Source organism: Nerophis lumbriciformis, linkage group LG26 (genome assembly GCF_033978685.3).
Source record: "Nerophis lumbriciformis linkage group LG26, RoL_Nlum_v2.1, whole genome shotgun sequence".
NCBI lineage: Eukaryota > Metazoa > Chordata > Actinopteri > Syngnathiformes > Syngnathidae > Nerophis > Nerophis lumbriciformis.
Genome location: NC_084573.2, coordinates 9732501 through 9750000, shown reverse-complemented (window position 1 = coordinate 9750000; position 17500 = coordinate 9732501). Strand labels below are relative to the sequence as shown.

Below are 17500 nucleotides of genomic sequence, written 5' to 3'. Positions count from 1 at the left end.
GATCCGAGTACGTGTGTTTTAGATCCGAGTAAGTGTGTTTAGATCCGCATACGTGTGTTTTAGATCCCCGTATGTGTGTTTTTAGATCCGCATACGTGTGTTTTAGATCCGAGTAAGTGTGTTTTAGATCCGCATACGTGTGTTTTAGATCCCCATATGTGTGTTTTTAGATCCGCATACGTGTGTTTTAGATCCGCGTACGTGTGATTTAGATCCGCGTACGTGTGATTTAGATCCGCATACGTGTGATTTAGATCCGCGTACGTGTGTTTTAGATGCGAGTACGTGTGTTTAGATCAGAGTACGTGTGTTTTAGATCCCTGTATGTGTGTTTTAGATCCGCATACATGTGTTTTAGATCAGAGTACGTGTTTTAGATCCGCGTATGTGTGATTTAGAGCCGCATACGTGTGTTTTAGATCCGAGTACGTGTGTTTAGATCCGAGTATGTGTGTTTTTAGATCCCTGTATGTGTGTTTTAGATCCGCATACATGTGTTTTAGATCCGAGTATGTGTGTTTTAGATCCGAGTACGTGTGTTTTAGATCCCCGTATGTGTGTTTTAGATCCGCATACATGTGTTTTAGATCAGAGTACGTGTGTTTTAGATCCGCGTACGTGTGTTTTAGATCCGCATACATGTGTTTTAGATCAGAGTACGTGTGTTTTAGATCCCCGTATGTGTGTTTTAGATCCGCATACATGTGTTTTAGATCAGAGTACGTGTGTTTTAGATCCGTGTACGTGTGTTTTAGATGCGAGTAAGTGTGTTTTAGATGCGAGTACGTGTGTGTTAGATCCGAGTACGTGTGTTTTAGATCCCCGTATGTGTGTTTTAGATCCGCATACGTGTGTTTTAGATCCGAGTACGTGTGTTTAGATCCGAGTACGTGTGTTTAGATCCGAGTACGTGTGTTTAGATCCGAGTACGTGTGTTTAGATCCGAGTACGTGTGTTTTAGATCCGCGTATCTGTGATTTAGATCCGCGTACGTGTGATTTAGATCCGCATACGTGTGATTTAGATCCGCGTACGTGTGATTTAGATCCGAGTACGTGTGTTTTAGATCCCCGTATGTGTGTTTTAGATCCGCATACATGCGTTTTAGATCAGAGTACGTGTGTTTTAGATGCGAGTACGTATGTGTTAGATCCGAGTACGTGTGTTTTGGATCCCCGTATGTGTTTTAGATCCGCATACGTGTGTTTTAGATCCGAGTACGTGTGTTTAGATCCGAGTACATGTGTTTAGATCCGAGTACGTGTGTTTAGATCCGAGTACGTGTGTTTTAGATCCGCGTACGTGTGATTTAGATCCGCGTACGTGTGATTTAGATCCGCATACGTGTGATTTAGATCCGCGTACGTGTGATTTAGATCCGAGTACGTGTGTTTTAGATCCCCGTATGTGTGTTTTAGATCCGCATACATGCGTTTTAGATCAGAGTACGTGTGTTTTAGATCCGTGTGTGTGTTTTAGATCCGCATACGTGTGTTTTAGATCCGAGTACGTGTGTTTTAGATCCGCGTACGTGTTTTAGATCCGAGTACGTGTGTGTTAGATCCGAGTATGTGTGAGTTAGATCCGAGTACGTGTGTGTTAGATCCCCGTATGTGTGTTTAGATCCGAGTACGTGTGTTTTAGATCAGAGTATGTGTGTTTGGATCCGAGTAAGTGTGTTTTAGATCCACGTACGTGTGATTTAGAGCCGCATACGTGTGATTTAGATCCGAGTACGTGTGTTTAGATCCGAGTACGTGTGTTTAGATCCGAGTACGTGTGTTTAGATCCGAGTACGTGTGTTTAGATTTGAGTACGTGTGTTTTAGATCCGCATACATGTGATTTAGATCCCTATACGTGTGTTTTAGATCCGCGTACGTGTGTTTTAGATCCGCGTATGTGTTTTAGATCCGCGTACGTGTGTTTTAGATCCGCGTACGTGTGTCTTGGATCCGCGTACGTGTGTCTTGGATCCGCGTACGTGTGTCTTGGATCCGCGTACGTGTGTCTTGGATCCGCGTACGTGTGTCTTGGATCCGTGTACGTGTCTTTTAGATCCGCGTACGTGCGTTTTCGATACGCGTACGTGCGTTTTCGATACGCGTACGTGTGTTTTAGGACCGAGTACGTGTGTTTTACATCTAAGTACGTGTGTCTTAAGTTGTCTGTGTGTCCCTCGATAGGCTGCCTACTTACATGTGACTTTTGCGACACTTCTTCCGTGTACAATTTGAGCGAGCGCATCCAGATTGGTGAGCGTGTAATACAATCTGTGTGTGCGTATCTGAGGTGTGCCTACATTTAACCAACCACTGAAGACCGCACACAATTCAAACCAATCAGTGAATGAATGTGGGATGGTGAGCTCGACCAACCACGCTTGTCTGCTAGAGACATAAGTCATCGTCACAACCTGATATGCATACTAATGCATTTGTCTATATATGTACGGTTGCAAATGTCTTTCTTTTTTTGCAGGAGTTTTTTGAAAATCCAGCATTCAGGCCCGATGGTTTGAAGTTATACCCAACTCTCGTGATCCGAGGCACGGGTCTGTATGAGCTATGGAAGACGGGCCGCTACAAGAGCTACACACCCAGCACTCTGGTCCACCTGGTGGCCCGAATCCTGGCGCTGGTGCCGCCCTGGACTCGCGTTTACCGCGTGCAGAGGTAAGTGCATGCAGAGTCTACGCCACCTCGGTCTGAGAGGACGGTGCAGTCTGGAAACATTTGTTGCATGTGTTTTTATACAGGGTGTTCCTAAAGTCTGCACGTAGGATATACATACATTCTAAATGAATCATTTCAATTCAGACGTGAAATAATTCTCACTTGAATACAGACAGTAAAATATATTGTATTTCATAAATTAAAAGAAGAAAATATAGCTCATCCATCCATCCATTTTCTACCGCTTGTCCCTTTTGGGGTCGCGGGGGGTGGTGCTGGAGCCTATAATGTAAAAATGTTCAAATTCAAAAAGGATTGTTTTTTTTTACATTTTATACTTCCCTGAGTAGGGATGTCCCGATCCGATATTTGGATCGGATCGGCCGCCGATATTTGCCAAAAAATGCGTATCGGCAAGGCATGGGAAAATGCCGATCCAGATCCAGTTTTAAAAAAAAAACTCCGGTACGGGTTTTTCAACGCACCGATTTAAATAATACATTCCACTTTTCTGCTGCTCCCTAATTTCCGTTCCGCATTTTCCAGCACACCTTCAACACATCCACAGGTCTGTGGATTCTCACGCAGTTGCTTTTAGCTGCTGGCATTACACGACAGGCTCTTCTCACTCTTTCCTGTGTCTCCCTCTCACAGACAGCAAGCGCACCTTCTTACACACGTCACATACTGTCACGTCATACGTCACATACGTATACGCCCTCCCCGAGCAGAGAGGTAACAGTATGGCTAACGTTAGCTGTGATGCTAGCGCAGCTGCTAAGGTGCGCGCCTGTGCAATTGCGCACTGCAAATCTATGCCACGCACAAAATCAAATAAAAAAATAAGCGCATAACAATTTTCGACATCATTGTTCAAATATTGTAACGTCTGTCGAGACGCTTATCTCCGTTCGGTGCCACACGTCCACACCATCAAAATGCCAAGGCAAACATTTCCACATCAACACCGTATGAAAAAAATAGTGATTTTTTAGTTGTGATTTCCTTCTCTGCATGAAAGTTTAAAAGTAGCATATATTAATGCAGTATGAAGAAGAATGTTTTAATGTAGACACATAGAATCATCATACTGCTGTGATTATATACATCAAGTGTTCATTCAAGGCTAAGGCAAAATATTGAGATATATATCGTGTATCGCAATATGGCCTTAAAATATCGCAATATTAAAAAAAGGCCATATTGCCCAGCCCTAGTTCAATGATGCCATTTCTGTTGGTCATGTATAATTTTGTCTATTTTGTGTTTATCCTTGAATAAACAGGTCAGTTTCTTGTTACCAACCATTGTGTATTATTCAAACTCACCTAATTCAGCTGGCTAGTTGTTATCAAGAGTACTAAAACCCTTTTCAACATGATTCTGACAACTAAGTAGGCTAAATAACTTTAATACATGCTCGGATAGGCCAGTATCGGTATCGGTCAGTATCGGTATCGGATCGGAAGTGCAAAAACCTGGATCGGGACATCCCTATCCCTGAGGTTATGTGAGGCGTCACTTTTGTGTTTTCAAATGGACTCATCAATTCTAATTGTGGACTTTGAAGTGTACTCACCACTTTGATAGTATTCAGTCCTTTGAAGTGTACTCAGTACTTTATCTGAAATACAAAACAGTGGTATTTGAATCCTGTTTAAAAATGTCCAGCACAACAAGCACGCACTCATTTAAACATTTCAATAGATTTTGATAAAACTTTGCGGAACTGAGACGAGGAAGTGATTTAAATTTGAGGCTGATCGAATTCATGGGCTGGATTCAGGATTTTTTGAAGGGGTTCTTTATAATTGGGAGATATGACCTGTAGTCTGAGTGCTTTTCTAGCAATATATCTGAAATATTTGTTATTACTATTATTGATATGATGATATAACTAAAGGGGAACATAATCATAATCTATTTGGTGCTTTCAGGGACATCCCCATGCCGTTAGTGAGCTCGGGAGTGGAGCACGGAAACCTGCGAGAACTGGCTCTAGCCAGGATGAAGGACATGGGCACCGAGGTGAGACGTCCTTCTTAAAGCAAACGACTCAAAGAAAGTCACCTAATCCTAGATCACGCTGATGCCAACTTTGGAGCCAAGAATAGATGCCAAGCAATGGAGCTGAATAGAAGCCATTGCCAGTCAACACAGGCAGGAAGTAGTGGTGTAAATGTGACACAGGCAGGAAGTAGTGGTATAAATGTGACACAGACAGGAATTAGTGTTGTAAATGTGACACAGGCACAAAGTAGCGTTGTAAACGTGACACAGGCAGGAAGTAGTGTTGTAAATGTGACACAGGCAGGAAGTAGTGTTGTAAATGTGACACAGGCAGGAAGTAGTGTTGTAAATGTGACACAGGCAGGAAGTAGTGTTGTAAATGTGACACAGGCAGGAAGTAGTGTTGTAAATGTGACACAGGCAGAAAGTAGTGTTGTAAATGTGACACAGGCAGGAAGTAGTGTTGTAAATGTGACACAGGCAGGAAGTAGTGTTGTAAATGTGACACAGGCAGGAATTAGTGTTGTAAATGTGACACAGACAGGAAGTAGTGTTGTAAATGTGACACAGGCAGGAAGTAGTGTTGTAAATGTGACAAAGACAGGAAGTAGTGTTGTAAACGTGACACAGACAGGACGTATTGTTGTAAATGTGACAAAGACAGGAAGTAGTGTTGTAAACGTGACAAAGACAGGAAGTAGTGTTGTAAATGTGAAAGACAGGAAGTAGCGTTGTAAACGTGACAAAGACAGGAAGTAGCGTTGTAAATGTGACACAGGCAGGAAGTAGTGTTGTAAATGTGACACAGGCAGGAAGTAGTGTTGTAAATGTGACACAGGCAGGAAGTAGTGTTGTAAATGTGACACAGGCAGGAAGTAGTGTTGTAAATGTGACAAAGACAGGAAGTAGTGTTGTAAACGTGACACAGACAGGACGTATTGTTGTAAATGTGACAAAGACAGGAAGTAGTGTTGTAAACGTGACAAAGACAGGAAGTAGTGTTGTAAATGTGAAAGACAGGAAGTAGCGTTGTAAACGTGACAAAGACAGGAAGTAGCGTTGTAAATGTGACACAGACAGGAAGTAGCGTTGTAAATGTGACACAGACAGGAAGTAGTGTTGTAAATGTGACAGACAGGAAGTAGCGTTGTAAACGTGACAAAGACAGGAAGTAGCGTTGTAAATGTGACACAGACAGGAAGTAGTGTTGTAAATGTGACACAGACAGGAAGTAGTGTTGTAAACGTGACACAGACAGGAAGTAGTGTTGTAAACGTGACAAAGACAGGAAGTAGCGTTGTAAATGTGACAAAGACAGGAAGTAGTGTTGTAAACGTGACACAGACAAGAAGTATTGTTGTAAACGTGACAAAGACAGGAAGTAGTGTTGTAAATGTGACAGACAGGAAGTAGCGTTGTAAACGTGACACAGACAGGAAGTAGTGTTGTAAACGTGACACAGACAGGAAGTAGTGTTGTAAACGTGACAAAGACAGAAAGTAGCGTTGTAAATGTGACAAAGACAGGAAGTAGCGTTGTAAACGTGACAAAGACAGGAAGTAGCGTTGTAAATGTGACACAGACAGGAAGTAGTGTTGTAAACGTGACACAGACAGGAAGTAGTGTTGTAAACGTGACAAAGACAGGAAGTAGCGTTGTAAATGTGACACAGACAGGAAGTAGTGTTGTAAACGTGACAAAGACAGGAAGTAGCGTTGTAAATGTGACACAGACAGGAAGTAGTGTTGTAAACGTGACACAGACAAGAAGTATTGTTGTAAACGTGACAAAGACAGGAAGTAGTGTTGTAAATGTGACAAAGACAGGAAGTAGTGTTGTAAACGTGACACAGACAAGAAGTATTGTTGTAAACGTGACAAAGACAGGAAGTAGTGTTGTAAATGTGACAGACAGGAAGTAGCGTTGTAAACGTGACAAAGACAGGAAGTAGCGTTGTAAATGTGACACAGACAGGAAGTAGTGTTGTAAATGTGACACAGACAGGAAGTAGTGTTGTAAACATGACACAGACAGGAAGTAGTGTTGTAAACGTGACAAAGACAGGAAGTAGCGTTGTAAATGTGACACAGTTGATGTGCTTTTTGTCAGTGTCGAGATGTGAGAACCAGAGAAGTTGGCATTCAGGAAATCCACCACAAAGTTCGACCCTACCAGGTAAAGGCATGGTCCTGCAGATGATGGCTGACTCTGCAGTTTTAAAGCACTTCCTGTGTGTTTAGGTGGAGCTGGTGAGGCGGGACTATGTGGCCAACGGTTCCTGGGAAACCTTCCTCTCCTACGAGGATCCACAACTGGACATCTTGATCGGTCTGCTGCGTCTGCGCCGCTGCTCCCCGCAATCCTTTCGAGCCGAGCTGAAAGGGGGCGTGTCCATCGTGCGAGAGCTGCACGTCTACGGCAGCGTGGTCCCCGTGAGCAGCCGGGACCCCAGCAAGTTCCAACATCAGGTAGGCGCATGGCGGCGGGGACACATGAGGGCGGGGACACGTGATCTAAATGTCTTGGTGTCTTCAGGGTTTTGGAATGATGTTGATGGAAGAAGCAGAGAGGATTTCCAGAGAAGAACACGGATCTTCCAAACTGGCCGTCATTTCAGGTGCGCCTTCTTAAACATTTCCACTCGGAACGCTTTCTTTTGTGCTGAGAGGATTCAGGTGCATTAAATCATGAGTTTGGATACGAGGGAGGGTAAGCCAACAACGATGTCAGGTGGATAAAAACATGAGTTTGGATACAATGGAGGGTAAGCCAACAATGAGGTTAGGTGGATAAAAACAGTTTGAATAAGAGGGAGGAGGGTAAGCCAACAACAAGGTCAGGTGGATAAAAACATGATTTTGGATACGATGGAGAGTAAGCCAACAATGAGGTTAGGTGGATAAAAACATTAGTTTGAATAAGAGGGAGGGTAAGCCAACAATGAGGTTGGGTGGATAAAAACATGAGTTTGGATATGAGCAAAGGTAAGCCAACAACAAAGTCATGTGGATAAAAACATGAGTTTGGATACGATGGAGAGTAAGCCAACAATGAGGTTAGATAAAACATGAGTTTGGATACGAGCAAAGGTAAGCCAACAATGAGGTTATGTGGATAAAAACATGAGTTTGGATACGTGCAAAGGTAAGCCAACAACAAGGTTAGGTGGATAAAAACATGAGTTTGGATACGAGCAAAGGTAAGCCAACAACAAGGTTAGGTGGATAAAAACATGAGTTTGGATACGAGCAAAGGTAAGCCAACAACAAGGTTAGGTGGATAAAAACATGAGTTTGGATACGAGCAAATGTAAGCCAACAACAAGGTTATGTGGATAAAAACACGAGTTTGGATACGATGGAGAGTAAGCCAACAACAAGGTTAAGTGGATAAAAACACTAGTTTGGATACGATGGAGAGTAAGCCATCAACAAGGTTAGGTGGATAAAAACATGAGTTTGGATACGATGGAGGGTAAGCCAACAACAAGGTTAGGTGGATAAAAACATGAGTTTGGATACGATGGAGGGTAAGCCAACAACAAGGTTAGGTGGATAAAAACATGAGTTTGGATACGAGCACAGGTGAGCCAACAACAAGGTTAGGTGGATAAAAACATGAGTTTGGATACGATGAAGGGTAAGCCAACAACAAGGTTAAGTGGATAAAAACATGAGTTTGGATACGAGCAAAGGTAAGCCAACAATGAGGTTAGGTGGATAAAAACATGACTTTTGATACGAGCGAAGGTAAGCCAACAATTAGGTCAGGTGGATAAAAACATGAGTTTGAATACGAGCAAAGGTAAGCCAACAACAAGGTTAGGTGGATAAAACATGAGTTTGGATACGATGGAGAATAAGCCAACAATAAAGGTTAGGTGGATGAAATCAAGAGTTTGGATACGAGGGAGGGTAAGCCAACAATGAGGTTAGGTGGATGAAATCAAGAGTTTGGATACGAGGGAGGGTAAGCCAACAATGGGGTTAGGTGGATAAAAACAGTTTGAATAAGAGGGAGGGTAAGCCAACAACAAGGTTAGGTGGATAAAAACATAAGTTTGGATACGATGGAGAGTAAGCCAACAATAAAGGTTAGGTGGATGAAATCAAGAGTTTGGATACGAGGGAGGGTAAGCCAACAACAAGGTCAGGTAAATAAAATAAAATGGCACTTAAAAAGTCCGATTTTAATCTTTCCTTTGCCAAGACAGTATAGGGTGTTTCTGTTTATTTATTTTTTAAATAAAACTAAGATTTTAATGAGTGTAAAAGTAATTTATAGAAACAACAGTGATCATGTTGGTCGCACCATCTAATGAGGACAAACTATGCAGCTGTTTGGATCCTCAGCCAACAACGTTAGACTCCTAAAATGACTTTTTTTAGTCCAGAAATCAACAGCAAGAGAGCAAATGTTGTCTGTGACTTTAGAAACATCACACAGCTGACATCTGGTCCTGATTTGCAGGCGTAGGAACCAGGAACTACTACAGGAAGATGGGCTACCAATTGGAAGGACCGTACATGGTCAAGCTTCTAGACTGACCTGGACTACACGCGTTGACACTTTGAGTCTATGCTCGACCATCAAGTGTGGGGTAGAACAGGGAAACTACGGCCTGCAGAACAAGTCTTCATTTTGGCCCTGGAGACATCACCAGTGTGATAAGGAATCTGGCCCGCCTCCAACTTTATTGAAATTATTTGACAGTATAATTACTACGATTTTTCCGTCATTTCATTGATATCGTGAGCAGGTCAGGTGAATGACCATGAATTGCACTTTCAGTTGTATACAGCACAGCATTGGCATATATGACCCAATCCAAACAACCTTTCCCAATCAGGGCGCAAATAAACCAACACAAATGTCAACACACATACCATAACCTGCTCACTGAACTTTAAGGATGTTGTAATAAAAAAAATGTCCAAGCACAACACATTTTAAAGCAAATCATAATTCCTATTACAAATAATTGACCCCTGGTGAATCTTCTAGGTACCGAAAGGGTTTCAGCCATATACGTCTTCAAATAGTTGTAAAATGGAAAATATGTGTATATGCTGAATTGTGTTTCATCCTATCCGATAAACTGGTGCTGTCCAAACTACGGCCCCGCCAACGATTTCAATCTGGCCCCCCGAGACGTCATGAGGAATCTGGCCGCAGGGAGATTTCACTTCATTTTTAATGAGATAATTTGTACGCTATCTTTGTTGTGTCGCCATCTTGTGGACAACATGAGTAATTCAGGTCTATGATCACTTATGCTGTGCAGCATTTACTTATTAAAGTTAAAGTACCAATAATAGGCACACACACACTAGGTGTGGCGAAATTATTCTCTGCATTTGACCCATCACCCTTTATCACCCCTTGGGAGGTGAGGGGAGCAGTGAGCAGCAGTGGGAATCATTTTTGGTGATTTAACCCCCAATACCAACCCTTGATGCTGAGTGCCAAGAATACTTGCCAACCTTGAGACGTCCGATTTCGGGAGGTGGGGGGGCTAAGAGGGGAGGAGTATATTTACAGCTAGAATTCACCAAGTCAAGTATTTCATACATATATATATAAGAAATACTTGACTTTCAGTGAATTCTAGCTGTATATATATATATAAATAAAAGAAATACTTGAATTTCAGTGTTCATTTATTTACACATATACACACACATAACACTCATCTACTCATTGTTGAGTTAAGGGTTGAATTGTCCATCCTTGTTCTATTCTCTGTCACTATTTTTCTAACCATGCTGAACACCCTTTCGCAGGTACACAGAAAGGTTTCGAGTACCACCAAAAAAACTGAATCTCTGAAGACAGTATAAAAATCTGTGTTAAAGGTGTACAAATACTGTTTGTATAATAAGCATGTTATTTTTTTTACAAATGAGGGTTAAGAGTTCAGTACTAAAAAAAAAGAAAAAAGAATGTGGCTTAAGTACAGTTTTTTAATTGAGCTGCTGCATTTTTTGGTTGGGTTGTTTATTTATTTTGAGTAACTTCTATACATTTCTAAAAGGGGAATAATGTAATAGAGTTATCTATGTTTGTCTGTTGCCATCTCCTGGTGAATGTTGGCTATAGCGTACTGGGGTTACTCTTTGGTTGGCCAACGATTTACGTGGTGTTGCGCACCTGACGTCACTCAGGTCCGCATGGAGCTGGAGGGGGCGTGGCTTCCAGCTCCGCCTGAATTTCGGGAGATTTTCGGGAGAAAATTTGTCCCGGGAGGTTTTCGGGAGAGGCGCTAAATTTCGGGAGTCTCCCGGAAGATCCGGGAGGGTTGGCAAGTATGGTGCCAAGCAAAGAGGTAATGGGTCCCATTTTTATAGATATGACCAAATTCAAACAACCTTCCCTAGTCATGGTGGGGGGAAAAAATCCAACAAACATGGTAACACATAACACAATTTGTGGGTAGTTTAAAAAACGTCAATGCACCATAGAAAAATTCTGGATGACCCATTTAAATCCACTACGATGCATGATAGGGAAAATGCTAGAGTCTCTCCACACCTATCCATGTTTGGTGCATTTTGGCTGCTTGATATTTCAGATTGATAACAAAACTTTGAGGTCGTCACAGAAGTAAACAAGGTAGGAGTCCAACTGTCACACACTTAATATCCAATTGTATGAATTACTTATATGTCAATAATATGTATATATAAATATATGTACGCACATTTTGTACATATTTTAGGTCGGCTTTCGACCCTTGGCTAAATAGTTTATAGACTAGTGCGGATTATTTCATCCAATTTCATTTGTTTGTCATGCACCTTGATGATACACAACAGTGTTTTTTATGTCTGAAGAATAAAGTATGATTCATATTGGAGTCTCAACCAAGGCGGACATTCCCCTCCCTCTCCCCTATCCTATCCTGCCTTGCTTCTTTGTCTTGTCGTAACTTTCTATGAGCCTCTCCTTTGCACTGTTCTACAACATCTTTGATTAACTGGTCTCTCAACAAAATTGACAAGATGTTCTCGACGCGAATCTGCGGTCTTGGGGAAGCTGCCTGTCCAGATGGAACCTTTGCTGTTGAAAGTAAAATGGGATTCCCGGGAGAAGTGGCCTGGCGAGTCTTTCTTTGACGAGATCTACTTCTTTGGAACTGTAAGAACTGGTCAGCTGCTGATTGGATTGAGCATCGCTCTGGTCTATCGGCAAATTCTGAAAACAACGGGAGCCGTTCGAGGAGTCTAGAGGCTGCCCGTCATGATGGATAGGATGTGCAGAAAACTTTTGACGACTTCTGAATTGATTTCGCAAAATTGATAACATCTCGGGGAAGCTTTCTGCTCTGCAAGGCCAGAACGAACAACTGTGCAGAGAAACCTTTGGGGTGCTTTTGTTCGCCCTCATCTACAATTCCACCACGTTTACCTTTCCTTCCTACCTCTTTGGGGTAGACCTATCAGTCGTCCTGTTCTGTCTACCCCTGTGACTGTATATTGTATGTCTGTTGGTGGACGGTTGTGCTGTAAACTGATTTCCTTGTACTTTTCTAAAGTTCTATTCTATTGTGTTGCCAAGGTTCATTGACTTTAGATAACTCCCTCCCCCCCGAGTGCAGACTGAGCCCCCGCAGAAGACATACTGATACTGTTTTAGCAGCGCATGCACGACACAGCCTCTGCAATTACAACTCCCCATCACTTTTCTGGCTATGCAGCCACATTTCCTGGAACTAGCGAGCAGTAAAAGCTCCAACTCCTGATGCGTGGACCTGCTACAGTCCTGACTCAAGGTGGACTGCAGCAGAGGAGCGGATGTGTCACTTCCTGCATGCGGCGTCTGTGTCGTGACTGCCGTTGCAGTCCTGACGCATCGGCCAGAGTGGCACGCTCCTCGCTATTAGCGGTTCAATCTGAAAGCCTCTTCCAGTCCTGCTGAGACCGGGATTGGATTTGACTGCAACATGAGCCGAAGAAGAGCAGATTCTGTTTAAATGTTAGATGTTTCACATCTGGTCAGGGTGTCCACTTGCATCGGTGCCAAGTAGGACACCAAGTCTCCACACTGAACACTAATGACATTTACAACATTTTGAAAAGGCTAAATGTAACGTAGCTATGCCAGGAAGTTAAGATAAAAAACAACACCTTACGTTACGACTTACGACACAATGTCAATAATTGAAGTATTTTTATACTACGTCAAGTGAAGTATTTTTGCCTGATGTCAATAATTGAAATATTTTTACTCTACGTCAATAACTGAAATATTTTTACACTGTCAATTTAAATATTTTTACAGTACGTCCAAAATGTAAGTGTTTTTACACTAAGTCATAATTGAAGTGTTTTACACTATGTAAATAATTTACCGGTAAGTATTTTTACACTGTCAACTGAAGTATTTTTACACTGTCAATAATTGAAGTATTTTTACAGTACGTCAATTGAAATATTTTTACACTGTCAATAATTGAAGTATTTTTACACTGTCAATTTAAATATTTACACTATGTAAAAAATTGAAATATTTTTACACTGTCAATTTTAATATTTTTACACTACGTCATTTGAAATATTTTTAATTCATGTCAATAATTGAAGTATTTTTAGTGTCAATAATTTAAATATTTTTACAGTACATCAAAAATGTAAGTATTTTTACACTACGTCAATAATTGAAGTATTTTTACACTACGTCAATAATTGAAGTATTTTTACATTACGTCAATTGAAATATTTTTTACACTATGTCAATAATTGAAATATTTTTACACTGTCAATAATTTAAATATTTTTACCTGATGTCATTAATTTAAGTATCTATACACTACGTCAATAATTTAAATATTTTAACACTACGTCAATAATTGTAATATTTTTACACTACGTCAAAATTCAATAATTTAAGTATTTTTACACTGTCAATTTAAATATTTTTACACTACGTCAAAAATTTAAGTATTTTTACACTACGACAGTAATTGAAATATTTTACCTGATGTCAATAATTGAAATATTTTACACTGTCAATAAATGAAATATTTTTACACTACATCAATAATTTAAATATTTTTACAGTGCGTCAAAATGTAAGTGTTTTTACACTACGTCAATAATTGAAGTATTTTTACCCTGTCAATTTAAATATTTTTACACTACGTCAATAATTGAAGTATTTTTACACTACGTCAATTGAAATATTTTTACCTGATGTCAATAATTTAAATATTTTACACTATGTCAATAATTTAAATATTTTTACACTACATCAATAATTGAAGTATTTTTACCCTGTCAATTTAAATATTTTTACGCTACGTCAAAAATGTTTGTATTTTTACACTACGTCAATAATTGAAGTATTTTTACACAACGTCAATAATTGAAGTATTTTTTACACTGTCAATAATTTTTATGTTTTTACACTACGTCAATAATTGAAGTATTTTTACATTGTCAATTTAAATATTTTTACCTGATGTCAATAAATGATGTTTTTACATTGTCAATTTAAATATTTTTACCTGATGTCAATAAATGAAGTATTTTTACACTGTCAATAATTTTTACATTTTTGCACTACGTCAATAATTGAAGTATTTTTACATTGTCAATTTTAATATTTTTACCTGATGTCAATAACTGAAGTATTTTTACACTGTCAATTGAAATATTTTTACCTGATGTCAATAATTGAAATATTTTACACTATGTCAATAATTGAAATATTTTTACACTACGTCAATAATTGAAGCATTTTTACACTGTCAATTTAAATATTTTTACTCTACGTCAACATTTTTTTTGTGTTTTTACACTACGTCAATAATTGAAGTATTTTTACACAACGTCAATAATTGAAGTATTTTTACACTGTCAATAATTGAAGTATTTTACACTGTCAATAATTTTTATGTTTTTACACTACGTCAATAATTGAAGTATTTTTACATTGTCAATTTAAATATTTTTACACTGTCAATAATTAAAATATTTTTACCTGATGTCAATAATTGAAGTATTTTTACACTCACAATAATTTTTATATTTTTGCACTACGTCAATAATTGAAGTATTTTTACATTGTCAATTTAAATATTTTTACCTGATGTCAATAACTGAAGTATTTTTACACTGTCAATTGAAATATTTTTACCTGATGTCAATAATTGAAATATTTTACACTATGTCAATAATTGAAATATTTTTACACTACGTCAATAATTGAAGTATTTTTACACTGTCAATTTAAATATTTTTACTCTACGTCAACATTTTTTTGGTGTTTTTACAGTACGTCAATAATTGAAGTATTTTTACACAACATCAATAATTGAAGTATTTTACACTGTCAATAATTTTTATGTTTTTACACTACGTCAATAATTGAAGTATTTTTACATTGTCAATTTAAATATTTTTACACTGTCAATAATTAAAATATTTTTACCTGATGTCAATAATTGAAGTATTTTTACACTCACAATAATTTTTATATGTTTGCACTACGTCAATAATTGAAGTATTTTTACATTGTCAATTTAAATATTTTTACACTATGTTAATAATTGAAATATTTTTACCTGATGTCAATAATTGAAGTATTTTTAAACTATGTCAATAACTGAAGTATTTTTACACTGTCAATTTAAATATTTTTACACTACGTCAAAAATCTAAGTATTTTTACACTATGTCAATAAGTGAAGTATTTTTACACAGTCAATTGAAATATTTTTACCTGATGTCAATAATTGAAATATTTGACACTGTCGATTTAAGTATTTTTACACTACGTCAATAATTTAAGTATTTTTACACTGTCAATAATTTTTATGTTTTTACACTACGTCAATAATTGAAGTATTTTTACATTGTCAATTTAAATATTTTTACACAGTCAATTTAAATATTTTTTTACACAGTAATTGAAGTATTTTTACACTGTCAATAATTGAAATACAGTACATCAAAAATGTAAGTATTTGCACTACGTCAATTTAAAAATTTTTTTTACACAATGTCGATAATTGAAGTATTTTTACATTGTCAATAATATAAATATTTTTACAGTAAGTCCATAATTGAAGTATTTTTACACTATGTCAATAATTGAAGTATTTTTACACTGACAATAATTTTTATGTTTTTACACTACGTCAATAATTGAAGTATTTTTACATTGTCAATTTAAATATTTTTACACAGTCAATAATTTAAATATTTTTTTTACACAGTCAATAATTGAAGTATTTTTACACTGTCAATAATTGAAATACAGTACATAAAAAATGTAAGTATTTGCACTACGTCAATAATTTAATTTTTTTTTTACACAATGTCGATAATTGAAGTATTTTTACATTGTCAATAATATAAATATTTTTACAGTAAGTCCATAATTGAAGTATTTTTACACTATGTCAATAATTGAAGTATTTTTACACTGACAATAATTTTTATGTTTTTACACTACGTCAATAATTGAAGTATTATTACATTGTCAATTTAAATATTTTTTACACAGTCAATAATTTAAATTTTTTTTTTACACAGTCAATAATTGAAGTATTTTTACACGGTCAATAATTGAAATACAGTACATCAAAAATGTAAGTATTTGCACTATGTCAATAATTTAATTTTTTTTTACACAATGTCAATAATTGAAGTATTTTTACATTGTCAATAATTGAAATATTTTTTACAGTAAGTCCATAATTGAAGTATTTTTACACTACGTCAATAATTGAAGTATTTTTACACTGTCAATCATTTTTATGTTTTTACACTACGTCAATAATTGAAGTATTTTTACACTGTCAATTTAAATATTTTTACTCAGTCAATAATTTAAATATATTTTTTACAGTCAATAATTGAAGTATTTTTACACTGTCAATAATTGAAATACAGTACATCAAAAATGTAAGTATTTGCACTACGTCAATTTTAATTTGTTTTACACAATGTCGATAATTGAAGTATTTTTACATTGTCAATAATAGAAATATTTTTACAGTAAGTCCATAATTTAAGTATTTTTACACTGTCAATAATTGAAGTATTTTTACACTGTCAATAATTTTTATGTTTTTACACTACGTCAATAATTGAAGTATTTTTACATTGTCAATTTAAATATTTTTACACAGTCAATAATGTAATTTTTTTTTACACAGTCAATTGAAGTATTTTTACAATGTCAATTGAAATACAGTACATCAAAAATGTAAGTATTTGCACTACGTCAATAATTGAAGTATTTTTACATTGTCAATTTAAATATTTTTACACTGTCAATAATTGAAATATTTTTACCTGATGTCAATAATTGAAGTATTTTTACACTGTCAATAATTTTTATATTTTTGCACTACGTCAATAATTGAAGTATTTTTACATTGTCAATTTAAATATTTTTACACTATGTCAATAATTGAAATATTTTAACATGTCAATAATTGAAGTATTTTTACACTGTCAATAATTGAAGTATTTTTACACTGTCAATTTAAATATTTTTACACTACGTCAATAAGTGAAGTATTTTTACACAGTCAATAATTGAAATATTTTTACCTGATGTCAATAATTGAAATATTTTACACGGTCAATTTAAGTATTTTTACACTACGTCAATAATTGAAGTATTTTCACACTGCCAATTTAAATAATTTTACACTACGTCAAAAATGTAAGCATTTTTACACTACGTCAATAATTGAAGTATTTTTACACTGTCAATCATTTTTATGTTTTTACACTACGTCAATAATTGCAGTATTTTTACATTGTCAATTTAAATATTTTTACACAGTCAATAATTTAAATA

The 17500-nt window shown here is 36.9% G+C and overlaps 2 protein-coding genes across 2 annotated transcripts in view; one reads left to right on the top strand and one right to left on the bottom strand.

The window, feature by feature from the left end:
* The window catches only part of elp3 (elongator acetyltransferase complex subunit 3), a 39298-nt gene extending 29916 nt beyond the window's left edge, over positions 1 to 9382 (top strand). Inside the window, exons 10-15 of the mRNA XM_061987417.2 lie at positions 2481 to 2674; positions 4612 to 4702; positions 6794 to 6859; positions 6925 to 7152; positions 7220 to 7301; positions 9155 to 9382. Of these exons, the coding sequence (XP_061843401.2) occupies positions 2481 to 2674; positions 4612 to 4702; positions 6794 to 6859; positions 6925 to 7152; positions 7220 to 7301; positions 9155 to 9231 (738 nt within the window). The 3' untranslated portion in view covers positions 9232 to 9382. The remainder of the gene's footprint in view (positions 1 to 2480; positions 2675 to 4611; positions 4703 to 6793; positions 6860 to 6924; positions 7153 to 7219; positions 7302 to 9154) is intronic.
* The window catches only part of LOC133623582 (serine/threonine-protein kinase pdik1l-B), a 51745-nt gene continuing 38502 nt past the window's right edge, over positions 4258 to 17500 (bottom strand). Inside the window, exon 5 of the mRNA XM_072916251.1 lies at positions 4258 to 4298. The gene's annotated coding sequence lies outside the window, so the exon portion shown is untranslated. The remainder of the gene's footprint in view (positions 4299 to 17500) is intronic.